Below are 22,219 nucleotides of genomic sequence, written 5' to 3'. Positions count from 1 at the left end.
CCATGTTCAGTAATTTTTTCCCTGTTCCTAGTTCTTCCAACCCTAACTCATGATGCAACCAGACCCTCCCCATTTGGGATGTATATCTCTTACACTGTTAATTCTTTTTTAATGTTTTATTGATATATTTTTCAATATACATTTTCAAAAATATCTTTTCTCTGTCCCTCCCAGAATGCCATCCCTTATAACAGTGAATTTAAAAACAGAAAGAAAAACAGATCAATAATTCTGACCACCACAGAATCTGGCATACACCATGTTCTACATCCACGATTTCCCACCTCTTCAAAGAAAGGAGGGATGAAGTGTTTTCTCACATCTCTTTTTTGGAACCAAGTTAAGGTCATTATCATTTCAAAACACTACATTTTTATAGTTTTGCTGCTATTCTTCCCCATTATTCTTCTGCCCCTGAGTCATTAGCCCTTTAATCCAGGTTCTTAGTTCTCTACCCATGAGTATTGAAAGAATATTTGAAAATTTTCCTTAGTACTGTGTGTCTTGTATGTCCCCCTACCAACCCCCACCCCTACCCCTTGATAATTTAATAATCTATTCATCTTGGTTATTTTCCTATCCCCTAGTCCTAGGAAACCCTCTCACCCATTCAGCTTCCCAAGCCTAGATGACCCTCATAATGCTCCCTATTTGAGACCATTCTGAATACATCCCCCTCCTCATCACTTCTACCACTCTTCTGGATGTTGCTCCATTTTAGCCACACCCCTGACCAAGCCCTAATGAAAGGATCTGGGAAACTTGTAAACTCAGTAATTTGCTGGATTCCAGGATATGTCTAACAATTAAGGACCTAAACTCTTTCCTTTGTGAAAATGTTGCCCCTGGGGTTGGCTTTTAACTCTTCTGCCTAGCATATTATTTTTCCACTCCGGTTAGCATGTTGGAAACTGTCTTGGAACAATCTGTCCCTTTATTTGCTTCTCTGGAATAGAGGGTTGGGTTGCCTCACATCAGCTGTTCTGGAACATATTTTCTATTTGGGAGGAAAAGGTAATCCTGCCCTCAACCTGGGAGGCTCCATGAGATGGGATCTGGGTCTCTGTTTTAGGGCAATGCCATCTTCAGTGAGAGATGGGAAATCAGGAGATAAAAAGGTGGGATGAGGAATATAGGAATAAGAGAGAAGATTGGTAGAGATGGTTCTTTGCATCCATTATCCCTTTTCGCTGAAAAAACCTCCCATTTCTCTGCCCATCCACATCTCTCTCCTCCTTCCCTCTGAATCCTCCTTCCTGTCTTGACAGTGAAAGGAGGATATGAAATCATCTAGCCAGCCCTTGGGCCTTAGAAAGAACAGTTGACCCATGCATCAATTTCCCTTGGTGCTTTTCACCATCCCAACAGAATCCATGAGCCCACGTAAATGACACATGCTTTTTAATAGACAATTTCCTAGAAGGCAAAGGAAGGAGGGAGTACCCTCAAAGAGCAGCTTATATACACCATCGGATGGGGTAGATGACAAAGTGGCATCGGCTGCATCAGCAGGAACTAGGAGAGGAACTCATCTGAAAGCATTAGTGGAAATGATCTTGGAGAAATGGGATCTGGAACTCAAATCCTCCCTACCTGCATGCCTTAAGAGAGGTTTCTGAAACTGAACTGGGACTCGGCAAGACATCTCAGGAATTAGCACTCTTTTCAAGAACTTACTAAAGACTTGTTGAACTGAATTGTCTTGAAAGAGAGAGGCTTTGTCACTGTGTCTTGGGAGGCAGAGCTAAGTGTCTAGGAGTAGAATAAGACATGTTTGGGAGCTTGGCTAGGACCTAGAGACTTAGGTGTCATTGTTCCTCCCAGCTCCTCAGCAGTATCAAATGGATATCAATGGGTAGATGGGGTTTGGCTGCTGGCAAGGGAGGGAAAACAATACTAAAAGACAAAGGCATGTGGGAGTGGAGAAGTGACCCCTGAGTGTGGGCAGCAGTAAGAAGGCTAAGCCAAGATCCAGGATGAAGTGAGATTGGGAGTGATCTTGGTGGAGGGCATCTAATGCTTGTAGCTCTTTCTGGAGGAGGTGGTAGAGACAAACTTAACACTGGAACTGCTGCCACTGCCAAAGCTGCCCCCCAGGCCTCGGCCACTGCTTGCACTGAAGCCAGAGCTCCCCAGACCTCCACCTAGGCTGTGCCCACCGCTGGTGGTGTAGGAATAGCCAGTACTGCCACCCAGACCCAGGCCAGTGCCACCGACACCACTGCCACTACCATAGCCGCTGGACATAGTTGACGTGACCACAGCTGCCAAAGGAAAAAAGAGATGAGCATAATCAGAATCACAGATGGAGTTAACTTCCTCCCAACTATGGGCAAGTATCCAGAGACCAAGATATTCTGATTTTAAAACTCTAGTTTTTTAAAAACTGTAGTTTTAAAAAACAGCTTTTATTTTTTAAAAACTCTTTTAGAAAAACCTCTTTGATCTTAGAATCAATACTGTGTATTGGTTCTAAGGCAGAAGAGCAGACAATGGGGGGGTTAAATGACTTGTCCAGGGTCACACATATAGGAAATGTCTGAGGACAGATTTTAACCCAGGACCTCCCATTTCTAGACCTAGATCTCAATCCATCTAGATGCCCCCTAAACCTCTTCTTTTTCAAACTTCTCTACTCCCAATTTGAGTTCCATGGAAAGAAGAGCTAAAATTAAAACTAAATCTTCAGAGATCTAGGCTAGAAGGGAGCCTCAGATATTTTCTCATCTATTAATCTGATTCTAGGGTGGCACATGTCTAGAACTCCATGGTGGTACAAAGGATTCCAGAGGAAATATCTCAGCATTGAAGTGTATTCCACCTTCTATAACAGGCAGCGGTGAAAAAAATCCGTTACCTTTGAAATTAGAATAGTAACAGTAGTAGTTACAATAGGCATAATTTATATTGCATAGTTAGGTGGCATTCATCTTCTTGAGTACAAATTTGACCTCAGACACATCCTAGCTGTATGAGCCTAGGCAAGTCATTTATCCTGTTTGACTCAGTTCCTCAGCTATAAAATGAACTGAAGAAGAAAATGGCCAACAAGCCTAGTGTCTTTGCCAAAAACAAAAACAAATAGAGTCCCCAAGAGTTGGACATGACTGAAGCAAGTGAACAACTTAAATCTCAAAAAGTAAAAAAAAAGGAAACTAAACTAAAATTAAATAAATAAAACTTTTAAAGTATTTTATACACATCTCACTCAAATTTCATGGCAATCTTGTGAGATTAGATACTAGATGTATTGCTATTCTCATTTTGCCATTGAAGAACTTGAGGTTCAAAAACATTGAGTGGATTGCCTATGATCATACAATTGATAAGTGTCTGAGGTATGATTTGAACTCAGATCTTCTTAACTCTAGATTTTGAACTCTTTCCACTACACCAAAAGCCTCATGGTAGGAGGCATTTATTTAGTATTTTCCAATTTTTCAACTGTATTTATTTATTTCCAATTTATCAACAGTATTTATCAACTGCCTTATAAATGGTTTATCTGATCTGATCCTCCTAGAACCTCTAGGGCAAGTATGGTAAGTCCCATTTTATAAGAAACAAAACTGAAATTCAGCATGGTTAGATCAGGAATTAAACCAGGAACCGAATCCTGGTCTTTGGGTCCCTCCCTGTATGGTACCTACAGCATTCTATTGCAAAACCTCCTAACCTCAGGGCAACAACAAAAATTGAAAGATAAAAACCCTGTTCAAATTAATTAACTGACTAATAGCCTCAACTACCATCTCTTAAAGTGGTGCAAAGGAATGGAATTTACTGCAATATCCCTTTGCCCTAAGTTCAAAGGAGACCAAGGAAATTATACTCACAGACATTAACTGGAGCAACTCCCTCTCCACTCAACCTGAGAACAATAGAGAAAGGTTACATCTTGTAGTCAGTCAGCAAATGGTTGCTTTTTAGAATGATCCAAATACCAGCCATTGCAATCAAAATAACAATAACGATCATACAATAATGGAAAAAAGGTGTGGATTGGAAACATCAAAAGAAAGGCGATGATCTGAGCAATGGAACTTTATTTTCATATAAGCTCTCCAAGCACCTCATGGAAAGGCTCTTTATATACGTTGGCATCAAGGCAGAAGGCAAGGCTTCTGGATACCTCTCACCTAAGGAGGGGACTTTATCTTAATAATAAGCTATTGTCAGGTACTTGGCTAACAACATGTCAGGAAAACACTCTGAGACAAGGTCCAGAAGTAAATGACAAATACCACCTACATGATGGAACCCATCATTTCCTTTGGAAACAATGGCGGATGCTTCCTTTGATTCTGTGGGATAACATTGACAAAGCACTCAACATAGTGTCTGAACCATAGTAGATGATATAGAAATGCTTGTTCCCTTTCTCCTTCCTTCCCTTTATAAACAAAAACCTCCCTGAGGTCTCTTCAGTCAGCCCATTGCCCTTTTGTATCATTATTCCTTTGGATGGACTCTACATGTAATGGTTAATGGGAAATTGTCATTTCTGTGCCTACACTCTTACCAGACTGACTAGGCGCAATACAGCTCCTTTTCCTTCTGGAAAAGTTGATGTGAGATGATTCACACCCTTATTTCAGCAATTAGTGACTGTAGGAGACCATGGAGGAGTTCCTTTGCACTCGCCTCCATTCAGAAGCTAGACTGAATTCGATAGTGTCAGTGCTGGAAGAGGTCACATATTCCACTATCATCACCCACAACCCCCCCCCACTATCAATATTTTCTAGATGAGGGAATTGAGGCCAAAGTGATTTGCCCATAAAGCCTGGAACCCATCCATAGCTCTTCTCTTCCATCTCGTGTTCTTTCCACAGTCTTGCTGCCTCCCACATCTGACAATTTTTTCCCTCTTTAACAAGAGCCAGTAATTAAGTGCAAGGTGAGACCTGAATTCTGTTTCATGTTGAAAAACCAAGTGAATCTCTGAAATGAAGAGTCAATAAGAAACGAGTCTGGCCTAAAGGACCGAGCTCAGCCCCAGCTTTTTCCCTTAGAAGGCACTCTAATGAGAAGTAAAAAGCATGCTATTGGTGTTAGTCACGGATGAGCCTGCAAACCCGTGTATTCACTCTGGGGGATTTTCCAGAGGAGACACTGAGCGGTAGCCACCCAGTTCCTTGGAAACAGCTTAGTCACCAGCCTGCTTTGGAGACCAACATGCTTTTAGCTTTTCTAACCTGCATTCCTCTCCTTCCAGCAACTTCCGGTAGGTGGCGATCTCGATATCCAGGGCCAGTTTGACATTCATTAGCTCTTGATATTCCCGAAGCTGGCGGGCCATGTCTTGCTTGGCTTTCTGCAAGGCATCTTCAAGGTCTACCAGTTTGGCCCGGGCATCCTTGAGAGCCATCTCACCACGCTGCTCTGCATCAGCGATGGCTGTCTGCAAATTGGCACACTGCAGGGAAGACCGGGGACACATCTAATTCAATTTCAGAGCTCTGAGAGCCCTACAAAATAGATGGTCTAACTCCTCTGTTTTGCCATCGAGGAAACAGAATAAGAGGCATCCGAATACGTTTATGGAGGAGCCAAGACTAGAGCTTCCTTATTTCCCAGGCTAGTACACTTTCCCTAGAGCATACTGGCTTACTTACTTCATCCATAACTCATGAAGGCTCTCATACCTCTTGAATGGAAATTCCATTGGCAGAGTAGGATAACTCCAAAAAGAAAACAGATTTTTTTTTTTGCAAGAGCTTATAGAAATATAAAATCTCCCCTTTTTTTGATTTTCATTTAGTCTACTTGTTTTGAATTAAATTGCATTTGCCTAAAAAGAGAAAGACTAAATATGACGTAAGCTCATTGATATTGTCGCCTGTATTTTGGAGATGTTCCAATGGGAGGAGAAATAGTGGCATTTGAGAGCTGTCCTCACCCTGGTGCTATTCGTTAGGATGACCTGGGCATTGGCTCTACCAGCTTTGGAGACCCAGCCCTGGGGGGCGCATTTAGGTTCAGTTTGTACACACCTGCTTCTTGACGCTGTCAATCTCAGCTCTTAGCCTCTGGATCATCCGATTCATCTCAGCAATCTCATGCTTGGTGTTGCGGAGATCATCTCCGTGGCGTCCAGCTGTCACCTGAAGCTCCTCATACTAGAGCAACAAGAGCACACTCAGTCAGCCACCATCCTTGCCCGGAGCCCTCTCTGTATAATGAGTTTTATTTGGGGAACTATAGGATAATAGGATCAGAGCTTTCAAGCTAGAAGGGACCTTAGATGTCTTTTAGATCAGCTCTTTCATTTTACAGAGGAGTAATCTGAGGTCCAAAGTCATCCAGGTAAATAAGAGGCAGAAAAGAATTCAAAACCCATATTCTCTCATTCTGATCCTAACACCCTTTCCTTCGTGGCATGCTTCCTCTAGGAACTAGGGGAAAATAGAATTCATAGTCCTAGTCCTTAAAAGTGAGGTTACTCTTTCTAATGGAAGAGCTGGGATACATGGTCAGGACAGAGATGTAGACAGAGAGGATCATGATCAGGAATGACAAAAAGCCATAAACACCATTGCTAGAGGAGGCCAGTCCAGAAACGATGGGTGTCAGGGAAAGCTCCCATTTTCTCTGGTTACCTTTCCTCATCCTCCCCCTTGCCCAGCTATAGCTACTCACTCATCACATGCTCTCTATTCTTTTGTCATGTTTTCCTTTTTCAAATATACTTGTATTCTCAGTGCCTAGCATGGTGTCTGGCATGCAGTAGGTGCTTATTAAGCATTTGTTCATTGGTTTCTTGATTCACACGTCTGTCCCTTCCTCACTTTCCCCCTAGACTTTTAGCAGAGAATGGACTTTGCCCTTAGTACCTTTACACTTCCATGTAGTGTATATAACATGGTGCCCCCACTAACTTGGAGCTCCCAATAACTTGAAGACAGTCTGCTGTCATCAAGGACAATCATGAGCTGATTACATCTCAAGTGCCGAGCTCAACAAGAGTCACTCATTTGGTTACTTTTGGTGAAAATGTTTTCAAATATTGTCTTAGAAGTCGGAGGTCCCAGATTCCAAAGGAGTTGGATTAGTCTTCTTGTTTTGTGGCGTCATCATCATGAAGGCTGTGGGGAATTTGAGGGAGACAGTGCACTGGAACCCATTTCCAATGCATCCCCTCCTCACCTTGGTCTGATACCAAGACTCCGCTTCTGCCCGGCTGCGATTGGCAATGTCCTCATACTGAGCTTTGACCTCAGCGATGATGCTGTCCAGATTTAGGCTTCGGTTGTTGTCCATAGACAGCACCACGGAAGTGTCTGAGATCTGAGTCTGCATCTGGGACAGCTCCTGCCAAGCCAGAAAGTCCAAGATCTTAGCACCTCATAACTGAAAAGAGCCTAGAGATTCTAGCGGTCTACTCTTAAACCCAGGCAATAGGCCCTTCTATTACATTCTTGACTGTATGACTATACAATCTTAATTGGAGAATCTAATGACAGATGCCTAAGGATATGTCTCTGTTAGGTCTTTTTTCAGATTTAAATTTTCTCAGTGAATAAAATTCTGTTTTTTCTTTCTAAGTACCCCCATCGAAAAAGAAAAAGAAAGATAAAAGCATTATAACCAATACACAGTCATACAAATTCCCATATTGCTCAGTGACTGTCTCATTCTGCACACAGAGTCCCTGATCTTCCTATTAGGAGGTCATCCCTTTAGATTTCTAGTCCCCTCACTGTTTAAAAAAATGTCCAGAGAAACCTTCTGGAGCCTTGACTCAAACGAGATCATGCACTTGATGGTTTAAAGTAATAGATGTTAGTTGTCGTTCTTTTTGTTTATTGGCATTATTGTGATTGTTAGGGGAAGACTTAGACTTCAGACCCTCTTAGCAACAAAACAGAAGTGCCCACTATTCCCTTCCGGAGGGTCATTTCTGTATACAGGCTCTGCGATTCAGAGGGGAAGCTAATTAGCATTCATCTACAGTGGTTTCCATTGATTCTTCTCTCTGACCTATCTGGAAGGTTTCCTCTACTCTCAGGCAATTTTCAGGATAAGACTGTTCCCTACCTCTCTTCCCTCTTACATACTCAGAGAGTAACTACAGAGAGAAGCTTAGTGCGGAACTCTTCCTAAGAAAGGAGGCATTTGGTCAGTGTCTGTGCCTTTTGGGTACATTGGGGGGCTTAGATAAAGAAACCGGTAGTTTTCAAGACTGGTGCCCAATATCCTGGCATCCCAGGGAGTTGTGCTCCCTGATGGAAGCTGTCTTACCTTGAGGGAAATTTATATAAATTTATAATATGTATAAATAATTCTACATATTATTTTTTCTGCCTAGAATATATATGTGTGTGTTTCTGTGTGTGTATGTATATATCTATGCACAAACGTACACAAGTGTTCCTTACCGTTTCATAGAACACCTGGAGAAAGTTTATCTCTTCTACCAAGGAGTTGACTCTGGCCTCCAGCTCCATCTTGTTCATATAGGCACCATCGACATCCTGAAAAGATATCATTGATTGCTTAGCCAGAGGTCTGAGTTTTTAGCCTCATCGCAAGCCTGCACAAAGTCAGGAAACAACTTTAAAGGAAATTGAAAGCCTCTCTTTTCTGGTTTCTTTATGGGGATTTCCAAAGGACTGTGTGTCTATATGTGCTTGTGTGTGTGTGTATGCGTGTGTGCATGTGTGTGTGTGTGTGTGTGTGTGTGTGTGTGTGTGTTGGATGGAAAAAGGAAGCACAATGCGAACATTGGAATCTTTTGAACTGAGAAGAGCTGATTAATATAATCTGGGACAGATGGACATCTGGGGAGATCAAATGACTGTTTTATTTTGTTTTGTTTTGCTTTAGAACTAGTTTTAGAAGTCATAAAAACACTTTCAAATCTGGCCTCAGACACTTCCTAGCTGTGCGACCCTGGACAAGTCACTTAACCCCAACTGCCTATCCCTTACAGCCTTGGAACTGATACCTAATTGATATCTAAGACAGAAGATAAGGGTTAAAAAAAAGTGATGGAACAGTTTGTTGACTTCCCAGGTATCGAGGGTAGGAAGGGCATGTCCAGAATTCATGGCACAATTTTTGTTTTCTCTCTTTTTAAGCAATGTCTGACTTTCACCTTTTTCAGGGCCACAAATTCATTCTCAGCAGCAGTGCGTTTGTTAATTTCATCTTCGTATCTGTTGGGAAAGAGGAGAAATGGTTGGGCAAGTCGACCCGCCTGACCCGAGGGTGTTGGGAGTCATAAAGCAGACTGTAATGGTGGAACGAGAGTCAGAAGACCTAGGGTCAAGCTCATCTCTTCCGCCAACTTAACCTGAGACTTTGGATGATTCGCATGCCTGTTCTTCCTAAATAAAAAGAGAACGATTTCATCTTCTGTCAGAAGGAACCGAAGCTATGCCGGAGCTCATGGGATTGAAAGTACAGGCGCTGCTTGTCCCTTCTCTAAAATCCACCCTCCCTGCCCAGTTTCTACTTTGGACCGACACTCCTAGTGCTGTGGTTGTCTTCCTTCATAGATATATTTTATGTTGCAGGGTGCTTTGGGCATCAGGCTGACTTTTTGCCCAGTTTATGATAGTTCAGCTTATGTCTTATTGCTTATTGTGAACTTCATTAAGAGATTTGGGATAATTCATCAAGCTCAATAATGAATTCATTTCTTCACCACCCTCTTGAAATTATTCCAAAGAAAATGGTAAAATATAAAAAGGGGGGAGGAATTGGGACTTCCTTTGAGTACCTGGAAAGGAACTAGATTGAAAATGTTTTAGCCTAGAAGAGAAAAGAATGTCATTTGACCTCTCCTGCTCAGTTTCATATGGCAGAAGTAGGAACAACGAAGCAAAAATGTCGAAAGGCAGGTTTCTGTTTTATATGAGAAAAAAATACCAATAAGAGCTGTCCTAAAAAGGAATCTGCCAGAGGTTCAGGGATCGTTGCTTTAGAACAGGAGGAAGGGAAAAACAAAAATGTATTAAGTACCTACTCAGTGCCGGGTACTGTGCTAAGTGCTTTATAAATATCTCATTTTGATCTTTACAACAACCCTGGAAGGTGGAAATTATTATTGCCCCTATTTTATAGTTGAGGAAACTGAGGCAAGCAAAGATTAAGTGACTTGCCCCAGGTCTCACAGCTATGAAGTTTCTGAGGCCAAATTTGAATTCAGGTCTTCCTGACTCCCAACTGCCTCTAGAAGAGACTTTAGAGTTTTTCTAGTCTGCCATCCCCTCTTCCTTTTACAGATGAGGAAACTACAGCCCAGAGAAGGCTATACAAGTAATGAGCTCCCCATTACATGAAATTGTCCAGGGCTGGATAGCTACTTATTTGGGATCAGACAGCTACAGGTGAAGTTGGATAACCTTTTAGATCTCTTTGGACTCAGGTACTCAAAAGACCTGAATTTGCAACAGGGTTACAGTCCTGAGTTAGGAGAGACCAAAGGCACCGTGTCTAATGGATTTGGATATATTGTTGTTGTAATAGACAGTGGTTAAGGTAATTTCTCATGGCCTTTATCACATGGACAAAATAAATTTGTCTGGAAACTTCTCTTTCTAATGGAATACAGACCTTCAGTCATGTCACACCACAGCTAGGTGGTACAGTGGAGCATTAGAAATCGAGTCAGGAAGACATGAGTTCAAATTCAACCTCAGACATCTCTTAGCTGTTTGACCCTGGGCAACCTCTGCCTACCTCAATTTCCTCATCTTTAAAATGGGTATAATGAGGATATAGTCATAACGTATCTGTGAAGCACTTTGTAAATCTCAGAGCATGATATAAATGCTATTATTGTTGTTGTTGTCCACAAGGTACAAATATGGGCCTCTCATTTTTCTCTGTATTTTTTAACCTTCAGAGTTGGAAAAGATTTGCTTATTGGAACCCCAGAATTTAGTTTTCTAACTGAGGTGCAGAAAAAAGAAATGACCCATACAAAGTTCTTGAAGTTTTAAGACATGGAACTAAGACCAGAACCTGCAGAATTCCAAATCTGGCACCATATTCATTATGTCAATGAAAATTCTTTTAAGAGCATATCCCAAAGGGGCATCTAAGCGACTCAATGGATAGAGCCAGACCTGGAGATGGGAGGTCTTGGGTCCAAATCTGGCCTCAGATATATCCTAGCTGTGTGACTATGGGCAAGTCACATAGCCCCCATTGCCTAGCCCTTACTTCTCTTTTGCCTTGGAACCAGCACATAGTATTGATTCTAAGATAGAAAGTAAAGGTTTAAAAAAAAGTAGCCCAGAATTGGGCCACTAACATTGCTGCTCCACACAAGGTAGTTTCCAATGCTTAGAGACAATCTCCTCAAGCCTACACGGTACCATCTTGCATCCCTATGCCTCTTCCCTCCAAACCAGGAGGATTGCAACCAGTGGCTGGCTGTAAGCACATTCTTTACTTACTTGATTTTGAAATCTTCTACAACATCCTGCATATTCCTCAGTTCAGAGTCAAGTCTCCCCCTCTCGCTTGTGATGGTGTCTAGCTGTCGCCGGAGATCACTGATGTAGCTCTCAAAAAGTGGCTCCAGATTCTGTTTCACAGTCTTCATACCCTGCTCCTGGAGCAGTGTCCATTTTGTGTCCAGCACCTTGTTCTGCTGTTCAAGGAACCGCACCTGAAGGCCATAAGAAGAAGGCTAAGTATAGAGAGATGCTCTTTCCACAGAGATAGACAAGTTCCATCTAAAATCTTCATGGAGGAAATATATATTAGTCACAACCCAAATCTAAATCAGAGAAGATCCTGAAGACAACTTCAGTGTTCTCCAGAGCTTTGGTAGAGCTGATATAAGAACCATGTGAAACCCAGTGGTGTATGGAAGAAACAACACTGCTTAGATTCTTTGGGGCAAAATCAGGAGTGTCCATTGAACTAATTCTCTCCAATGGCTGAGAGTCCTGAAAGAAATCTACTCTGTGGAAATTCCCTCACTCTATATACAACAAATACACCCCTATCCCCACTCCTGGTGTTTTCATCTCTTGAGCATATGGTTTTCACCCAAAACCAGCAGGAAAATGAGTTCCATAGACTCATGAAATGGTGGGGCGAGGCCCTGGGATTAGAAGAAAATGGAGCCTTTCTCCAGGAGCATATAAAGATATGGTAGGTATTCCATAATTATTTATTGAATGAATGAACCTAAATTTTTGTACCTTCCCAGAGAAAGAAGATAGCATTGATAGCCTGAACCAATGGAAGTTTGCTCAGTAGCCAAGTACCATGAGAATGAGACTAGTCTTTTTTGTAGAGTTCATCCAACCTTACTGAACAGAATCAAATCTTGAGTCTCACCTTATCAATGAAGGAGGCAAACTTGTTGTTGAGGGTCTTGATCTGCTCTCGTTCCTCCTTCCTCACCCTCTGGATGGTGGGATCAATTTGCAAGTTGAGGGGAGCCAGTAGACTCTGGTTGACAGTGACCTCTTGAATGCCACCAGGGGGACATACAGGGAACCCAGCACCCCCATAACCACCTCCAACCCCAGCTCCAAAGCCCAGTCCACTTCCAATGCTACTACCAAAGCCATAGCCACCTACTCTCCCACCAAATCCACTCCTAAAGCCACTATTGGACCCACTAACGGAGATTCGCTTTGACCCATCCAGATTGTAGAGACTTCGACTGCCAAAGCCAGTGCCCACTCCACTGATCCTCCCTAGCCCTCCATGGCCCCCTGAGGAGCGAACCATGGAGACAGAGCTGAAGCGGGAGCGCCCAGCAGTAGGAGTGGTGGCAGAGGCAGCGCTGAAGCCCCTTCGGCTCCCTGTCTGAAAGGTGACAGTGGACTGACGAGACATGATGGGATGAAATAGAATGGCCAGAAGAAATGCTGAATGAAAAAGCAGAAAGAGAGGAGATACTATGGCTGAGAAGTTGGAGGTCCCCTCAGTTTTTATGGGTGAGTAGAAGAAGGCGGGGTATTACTAATGAAGGAGGGCTTGCTGATGGCATCCTCTTGGCATTTGCCAGCACTGAGCTCACAGTCACCTCCTGGTTAGAAATGGTGCAAAAACCATTGGTACCTTGGCATCCTGCCCTCATGTGGAAACCGGCTTCTAGTCTCGGCTTGTTTTGCAGACAAATAAGAGGCATGCTAATTGCTTTCAGTTATGTCCCAGCCATGCACTACTCTATAATGAAGACAACAAATACAACTGTTAACTCAACTAAGATGCCTCGTTTCTGAGCTGCTTTCTTAGGCTTGAGACTGACTCCTTTCTGTCCAAACACACTCTCAGGATAAGCCACTAGAATTGGTTATTTCCTATTCTTTGAACTTCTCCCCATCTCTGAGGATTCTTCTAACCTTTACGCCCACCTCCTCTGACCTGGAGAAGGGGAGGTCACCCACGTTTCCATCCCTAAGCTCTTCTCTTTCCTTCCATTCAGTCGAATTCAACAAACATTTATTTCCTTCCTTGAAAACTACACTCACCTTCTCTAGGAAATTGTAGATCTCATCCCCTGTTCTAATATTGCACCCTCTCAATATTTTTTAGCTTACTTTCTTTGTCATATTTATATTGGTTCCTCTTTTAAGTCATTTTGGGAGGGTATTCTCACCCCTGTGGGCCTGCGTACACACACGCATCTCATCTGCCAGACACTTAATTGGGAATGAGAAGACCTGGATTTGCACACTGATTCTTTCATCAATCATTTATGTGACCTTGGGTAACTCATTTCCTTCTTCTGGATCTGTTTCCCTTAAGATAGGAATGTTAATATGTATACTGCCAGTCTCATTGTTTGAAGATAAAATGTAATCATGGATGTAAAGTCTTTTGTGAACCATAAGGTTGCACACGTCTTTATTTGTGTGCTATGATGATCCTCATGGCTTTCAGAATAAGCACCATGCTCTCTTGCTAAACCAGCCACCAGCCATGTATTTATTGAATGCTACTTCTCAATCTAGTGCATTATTTAGGGCTCTGAAGAGTACCAAAGAAGGATTAGACGTGGTCTCTATTTTAAGAAACTGTCTAAGGAAGCAAGCTAGATGTCCATAGGAAAATCAGAGAACAAGGCAGCATATTGTATCATGTCAATTTCTAATCTTCCCTATAAGTCATACTACTATTAAGAGCTGTAAGGGACTTCAAAGGCCATCTAATCCAACCTGATCTTCAATTAATCATTAGTAAGAGTTTATTAGTGTCTTCTACGTACCAGAAACTGTGCTAGGCTGCAGTGATACAAAGACAAAACAATTAAATAATTCCAACTTGCAATGAGTCTACATCTTAATGAGGGAGGAAACAAGTACAGGTATCTCTTCCACATCATGACTTTCCCCATCATGGTTTCTATATATTGCAAATCAGCGTAAGAAATTAAGTGGGAATTTTTGTGGATTTTGCAGAAGACAACACATGGCCAGAAGATAACAAGAAAAAGTTTTAAAACTTTGAAATGCATAAAATATATGTAAAGCATTGTATAATATTAAATTATGTGATCTGCCAAGCATAGGGGATGACCAGTGCAAAAGAAACCAAGGCCAAGGGAAGCGAAGTGACCTGTCCAAGATCACACACAAAATAAATGCCAGGCAGTATTGAACCCATTTTCTTGGACATCAATTAAAACAACTCCTTCAGGAAAACCTTTTCTGCTTAGCTCCATTATTTTTTCTTTACTATTCTTGAGGGATCCCTGCACCATTTCACTCCCTAAGTCCTCAAATTTAGCAGGGAGGGATCTTGGAAGTCATCTAGTTTAACCCACTTCTTTAAAAGATGAGATGGGAAATGGCTGAACAAGTTGTGTTATATGATTTCAATGGAATAACTATTGTCATAAGAAACGATACACAAAATGATCACAAAAAACTGGAAAGAATTATTTGAAGTGATGCAAAGTGAAGAGAGCAGAACCAGGAGAACATTGTACATAGTAACAATAGAAGTAATCAACTATGAATCACAACCATTATCAACAAGGCAAAGGATTCAGGGCAATGCCAAGGAACTCAGGAAAAAAAGGCAACCATTGCAATAGAAGGAACTGATGGAGTCTGAATGCAAATTGAGTCATACCATTTTTCATTTGTTTTTCCTCCATGAATTTTTCTCTAGCATAAGCAATATGTCTCATTTCCCAACATGACAACCCTGGAAACATGTATTGCATGATAACTTAGGTATAACCAATATCAAATTATCTGTCTTTTGGGGAAAAGGGATGGGAGAATCAGAGAGAACATGGATTGAAAAATGTGAGAAAACAGTTATTAAAATTGTATTGACATGAAATCTGAAAAAAATAAATAAAATTTTAAAAAAGCAAAATAAAAAAATTTTAAATACCAAATGAGGAAAGGCCACAGAATAAATGGCAGAGCTGAAATTTAAAGCCAAGTCTAAAAAGAGGTGACAAGTTGCCCCTTATCCTTTTTGCCTCTCTTCCAAAAATCTGTGTCTTGAAGCTTAAGGCTCATCTTTTTCATGTCTAATTAGGATAGATACTCCCTGAAGGTAAGAGGCTTTGTGTTTCCTATCCCTGGATCCCACCATAGGGCAATAGGAGGCACACAGAATAAGTAAGATGATAGGTCTTCTCTATTGCTAACCTCTCATTCCCCTCTTCCTAGGAAGTATGGACTAGAAGAAGGGTCTTGGCAAAGGATGGTCTCATAAGATTCTCCATCGATCAGTACGGCAATGAGATGGCCTCATGGATGGTTTTCTCCTCAGGGATGAGACCAAGGGGGATTATCTCCTCCATTGCTGCTTTGTGAAACCCTCTTCTACCACAGGGAGCCTATGAATCATAGCATCTGTTGATACAGGCCATAAAGAACCACAGAGAATCTCTCATCTTGTTGTTAATGCACCTAAGTCTCACCAGGCTGCCATAAAGGGGTGGTGTATGTTGCCTTAGTGGAAATAATAATTGTCTTTGTTTTCTATAGGCCTCATTATCAGGAATAATCTTTCTCTCAGAAGAAGGAACATTTGTTTCCTGAGAGGTGCTTATTAGCTACATGAAGAGCTTTCCATAGAAAAAAGACAGGCACAGGGTTAAAAGGAGAGCAGCTTGGCTTAATTATCTCATTTTATCTGGCATGCCTATCAGATGGGAGATAGTTACAGTACTCTCCCAGCTGACTCTTTCCCTGTGGGAATCTGGCTGGGATTGAGACTTTCTGGGTCATGCTACTTCTTTCCTGGACCTTGTCCTAGGAACTTTGTTCCCAAGCATTGTTATCCTGGGTTTTCTTCAAATGTCACCTTCAAGGTGGGTGATCTCACTACCTCCCCTAGAAATTAGAAAGGTTTTCCACTAAGAGCGCCATTTGCCCATTTCAATATAATTTCACTCATCAATGGAAATAGCCATGCTTTTTACATATCCTCAATTCTTTTTCCCTTTGCTCCTTCCCTTTAATAATTGGATTTCTTTCCTAGATCTTTGGCCTCTCAGCCAAACCACGTCACCTCCTTCTTTTCAACCTAGGTCATTCCCCACTCATCCCCAAGTCTTTCTGCAAAATGCTGTTTTATCCTGTTCTACCCTTTACCCATCTGCCAAATTAAGTCCCTTGCCTCTTTTAACATCTTTCTTAAAAATTTAACTTATTCACATCTAGATACGTTCCATTCTACTGATCTCTGCTTTTATTTTACACACACAAATTGAGTTCTAGCTAGAATGTTTTTATTAACTTTTGTTTCTCTCCATGTGTGTCCTGGAGCTTGATGCTACCTCAGAAGGACAAGACTGTTTCCCTCTTCCTCTAGAAAGTCAGCACCCTGGATAGTGTTCGAAAAATGGGAGAGGGAGCAGTTCAATCTAGGTCAAGGGTTGTTAACCTTTTTGGGCTCATGGACCCCTTAGATGAAGCCTACTGACCTCTTCAAACAATACTGTATTTTGAATACAACGAGATAACAATAATAATCATAAAAGTCTAGCATTATAGAGCACTTAAAGGTTTGCAAAGCACTCTACAGATATTCTTTCATTTTATACTCACAGCAACATTGTAAGGGTAGCTGCTATTATTATCCTCATTTTATAAGTGAAGAAATTGAGATAGATAGGTTAAGTGACTTGTCCAGAATCACACAGCTAGTAAATGTCTCAGGTTGGATTTGGACTCAGGCTTTCTCGACTCTGGGTCCAGTGCTCTACCTTCTGAGCAACTTGGATGTAAAGTACTTTGCAAACCTCAAAGTTATATATCAATACATATGATTACAAAGAAAATCAATTATACATAGCACCTACCTCTCAGGGCTGTGGTGAGGATCAAATGAGATATTTGCTTAAAAAATTGCTCAGTAACTTGCACAGAGAAGGCCTTTAATAAATACACGCTTCCTTCCTTTTAGGAAAGTCTCATTTTCAAAATATTTCCCATCTAAGTTCATGGCTGCCCTGAAATCTACCCATAGACACCTTGGATATCTATGGAGCACAGGTTAAAAATCACTGCTCTGCATTGTTGATTATGCAGCAAGAGAGGCTCCCAATTCTAACAAGTATCATCTTCTTGGTAGCCAAGGCTCATTCTTTAACCTCTATCTTATTGGCATCAACCCTATTTTGGAGGTGTGTTTAGGAGTAACTAGCTCCACAGAACGATAGTATTTGAAGTATGTTAAGTCAGAGGAATATTTTACATATTTCGGGGGCACAACATCAGAAGAGTCCTATTCTCTTCTCATTTCCTCCCACTCCGAGGATTCTAAGTGTTCCAAATAGGTTGGAGAGGTGATCCAGGCCACCATGAAGCTTGGGAAGGAGAAGGCAAAAGAAGATAAGAATGGAGTTAGGTTGCTTTCCTAGAGGGTTGAGTGGGTGGGGGAAAGTGGTAGGTAGTCAGAGATAGCACCCACGAACTATGATCTAGTTGAGTGGGAGTACTGAACTGGAGCTACTCTGCACTGCATTGGAGCTTTCTCTCAGGTTTATAAGCTCTTAGAGGGTCCTCTACTCTCTGGAAATCCTAGCTTCCAGGAAGATCAGAAAGTTCATTCAAACCCCTGTGGAAAAATGAAAATGAAAGCTGCAGAGATGGCAGGGGCCATAATCTGTGTTATAATCCATCCATACAGCTAAGAAATAAAGAAATTGGCTCTGTATGTGAAAAGGCAATTTTCTCAGTCATGATATCAGGACCACTCCAACCAAAGACAGCTTCTTCCCCCTTGAACTCACAATTATATGTATAAACAATTTTGACGATTGTTTTCTGACATTTTGTGATTCAAATTCTCTCCCTCCCTTGTTTTCTCCCATTCCTCCACAAGACAGTAAATAATCTAGTAGACCGATGCTTTCCATATTCCCCATGTCATGACAGAATACACATATCACACATACAAAAAGCTCAGAGTAATGTTTTTAAGTGCATCATTATATTGATGGACAGTTGTCAATTTTTTTAAAAATTGCCACTGTGACATCACAATCCTGTAATTCTTGCTATTGGGAGAGCCTTGAGGCTGGTAAATGGCTTGAGTTCCAGAGTCCTGAGTTGTCTCAAATGTTCACAATAAGCCTGGCATGCCAAGTCTGGGACTAATAAAAGATTTAGACAATAAAGAACCAACTACTCTACTTTCAGGGACTTCTAAATGACCCAGTGGATACAGAGCTGGGTCTGGAGTCAGGAAGACTCATCTTCATGAGTTCAAATCTGCCACCAGGCACTTACTAGTTGTGTGACCCTGGGCAAATCACCTGACCCTGTTTGCCTCTGTTTCTTATCTGGATGTAAAATGAGATGGACTAGGAACCAGCAACCCACTCCATTATTTTTGCCACAAAAACTCCAAATGGAGTCATGAAGAGTCAGATGTAACTGAAAAATGACTGAAAGACAACTCTCCTTGTGTCCTTGAGTTTTAGTCTTCCAAACTGATTTGTTAGAGCAGCAGTTCCAAAGGATAGAAGAATATGAGGATCGTAGTCCATAAACGAGAGGGAGACCCCAGGGGCAGAGGACCTAAGCTAACCTAGATCAGAAATGAAGTTTGAAGAATTGTATCTGAACCTTCACACCAAGGATCTTCTTTCCGTCAATTTTCAATAATAATAATAAGTACTCCTTGTAGTCAGAGTTTTGAGTCAATTTTGGAGAGAGGCCCCGGTGGGAGAGAGAGGAATACAGAATAATAGGAGCCAGTCCTTCATCCCAGGGAGATTACAATCTAGTTGTAGATAAGGAACACACATACACATACATACCCAGAGAAAATATCATACAAATACTCAGGTAATCTGACAATGCCCATAGAGGACCTAAATGCTGAAGGAAGGTGGAGTCAGTGCCTCTGTGACATTGTTGGGGATCTGCATAAGGGCAGAAGATTGGAGGAAATGACTTTTATAGCCCTGCTTCACATCACAATTGGAAAAAGTGGATTTAGATGAGAAAGAATTAAAATGATCGTTTTACATACACCAAGGATATCCTGGCCATTTAGCTTAATCTTTCCATTGATTCCAAGCTTTCAGATGCTCCAAGTTTTCCTAAGAAGAAGCAGCCAAGCAGGGAGTCTGTTGAGAGAGGAGAGGTGATTTCTCTTTTGGGAAAGAGTGGAAAGCTCTTTTGCTGGGCTTATCCCTTAGGTGGGGGTGTAGAGGCTGTCTGTTATGAGTTGTAGTACAATCCCTAGAAATCCCTGTATGGTAAATACAGACATGTAGCAGCAACAGCTTTTGGATGATTCCAGTTAGGTGGGCTGGGTGATACTACCTTAGCCTTAGGACGCTGCTGACACCATCCTATTGGCTTGTTATCAGGTAGGGTGAGTTAGCTGTCTCTGGGGTTTGGGGTGTGTGTCACTGAGTGGAGAAATAACAATTGAAAGAAATATTCTCATCCCCATGCTTGGCTCTGGGACTTTCTCAGACAGTATTTCATGAATTCTGACAACCCCACGTAGTATCTTATCTCTTTCTCGACTCTTCAGTAACAACTGTCATTTCCACAGACCTATAAAGTTGCATACATTATCTCATTTGTGCCTCACCTCAGTTCTGAAACAGGTACTTACAGGTTTACAGATGAGAGAATTGAGGTTCAGAAAGGTTAAGTGGCATGCTACTAAATGTTAAACTTTTACCTGACTCCCTGGCCAACACTCGGTCCACTGTACCAAAAGTTGGTCCCCTGCCTCAACCTTCACCTCCAGGTCAGATAAATGTTTCTTCTATGGGCCCTCAAACCAGATGGGATGACCTCTTCCCAACAGGTGGGGAAAATTGAACATGGTGACAAACCATTGGGCAATTTAGCTAAGGGTTCATTATTCTGCCCACAACCATATTCCCCTTAGAAAAGTACACAAAGGAAAGGTAATCCTACCAACTACTAAGATGATACCCCATACCTTATGGGGGGGGTCCCATCTATCCTTAAAAGCCTCAATCTAACCTCCCTATCATATCATTTCTTCCCCAATTTGCCTTCCATTCCTGGTAATTTTTTTGCCCAATTCCTCTTTTTCCCATGACTATTTCTGACTTCTTGTGCCTTACTCAAGCTGTCCCATAATTCAGGAATTACTCCCCATCTACCACAACCCCTTTTTCATATACTGTATGCAAGTTTCTTGCCTCTCAGCAGTGGACCTTACCTTGAATTTTACAGAGTAAAATGAGATGATTTGCTATGAGTTCTTCATGCTTCAGAAACCATCTATATCCTTCACCGTTCCCTCTTTCTTTGTTCCACTTAAGAGCTAAGAAGTGGTCTAGAATTCTTGCCAAAACCAACTATTCTACATATGTCCTTGATTTTAGAATCTCTTCCAGACTCTTAATTTATTAGAGCAGAAGTTCTCAAGAATGGAAAATTATGAAGAGTTTCACCCCATAAAACAGATGGAAGCAGTGAAGGGTAGTTTAAAGAAAACTTGTTAGCCAACTAAGAAAATCCCAAGGACTTTAAAGATAAGAAGTCAGAAGATATGGAAGGGATCTCAGAGGTCAATGAGAACAGTTCTTAGTAACATACATTGCTTAAAACAAAATATATCACTAGAGTTGGCTACAATCATCTCCACAACCAACAAGATAGGGCCTGAACTTTGATCCAGCCATAGCACTGCTGGGTTTGTACCCTAAAGAGATAATAAGGAAAAAGACTTGTACAAGAATATTCATAGCTGCGCTCTTTGTGGTGGCCAAAAATTGGAAAATGAGGGGATGCCCTTCAATTGGGGAATGGCTGAACAAATTGTGGTATATGTTGGTGATGGAATACAATTGTGCTAAAAGGAATAATAAAGTGGAGGAATTCCATGGAGACTGGAACAACCTCCAGGAAGTGATGCAGAGCGAGAGGAGCAGAACCAGGAAAACATTGTACACAGAGACTAATACACTGTGGTACAATCGAAGGTGATGGACTTATCCATTAGTGTCAATGCAGTGATCCTGAACAATCTGCAGGGATCTAGGAGAAAAAACACTATCCACAAGCAGAGGATAAACTGTGGGAGTAAAAACACTGATGAAAAGCAACTGCTTGACTACAGGGGTTGAGGGGACATGAGTGAGGAGAGACTCTAAATGAACACTCTAGTGCAAATACCAACAACAGGGAAATGGGTTCGAACCAAGAATACATGTGAAACCCAGTGGAATTGCGTGTGGGCTATGGGAGAAGTGGTGGGAGGGGGTTGGGGGGAGGAAAAGATAATGATCATTGTTTTCAATGAATAATGTTTGTAAATAACCAAATAAAATAATGTTTAAAAAGTAAAAAAAAAAAAGATAGGGCCTGAAGCAGGGTATCTAGAGAAACAGGATATAGCTGTTCCCTCCTGTTAAAAAAAAATATAAAACATCCTATGGTCACATGTCCTCCTGGAGAGTTAATGTATTAGTCCTGCTTTTCCTTTGGGGAATCTTATTGTGGAGCCTAATTATCTTGAAATATGTTCAAAGGAAAGTCTTTTTATTTTATTTTTTTAAACAAAATATTTCATTTTTCTTAATTACCCATAACAACTTTAAAAATTCACTGTACATTTTTTTTTGTAATTGTGTAATTGTGTAATTTTGGGTTACAAAATCTCTTTAATTCCCTTCCCTTTCCCCCTCCCCGAAGAGAGCAAACACCTTGATCTGGGTTATACATCTACGGTCATGAAAAACTTGCCTTCAGATTGGTCATGCTGTGGAAGAAGGCTCATATAAAATAAAAATAAACAAAGGGTGCTTTGATTTTCATTCAGACTC

The 22,219-nt window shown here is 41.4% G+C and overlaps 1 protein-coding gene across 1 annotated transcript; it reads right to left on the bottom strand.

The window, feature by feature from the left end:
* Positions 1-535: 535 nt before the first annotated feature.
* Positions 536-12,894, bottom strand: LOC100012288 (keratin, type II cytoskeletal 75-like). Its single transcript, XM_001362788.3, has 9 exons — positions 12,307-12,894; positions 11,412-11,626; positions 9,101-9,161; positions 8,382-8,477; positions 7,150-7,314; positions 5,997-6,122; positions 5,199-5,419; positions 3,837-3,871; positions 536-2,264 (listed from the first exon to the last, which is right to left on the bottom strand). Exons 1-9 carry the CDS (start codon positions 12,811-12,813, stop codon positions 2,014-2,016), a joined length of 1,677 nt encoding a protein of 558 aa, XP_001362825.1. The 5' UTR covers positions 12,814-12,894; the 3' UTR covers positions 536-2,013.
* Between the last annotated feature and the right edge of the window lie 9,325 nt (positions 12,895-22,219).

Source organism: Monodelphis domestica, chromosome 5 (assembly GCF_027887165.1).
Source record: "Monodelphis domestica isolate mMonDom1 chromosome 5, mMonDom1.pri, whole genome shotgun sequence".
NCBI lineage: Eukaryota > Metazoa > Chordata > Mammalia > Didelphimorphia > Didelphidae > Monodelphis > Monodelphis domestica.
Note: the sequence above shows the minus strand (reverse complement) of the source record. Positions and strands in the feature narration are given on the sequence as shown.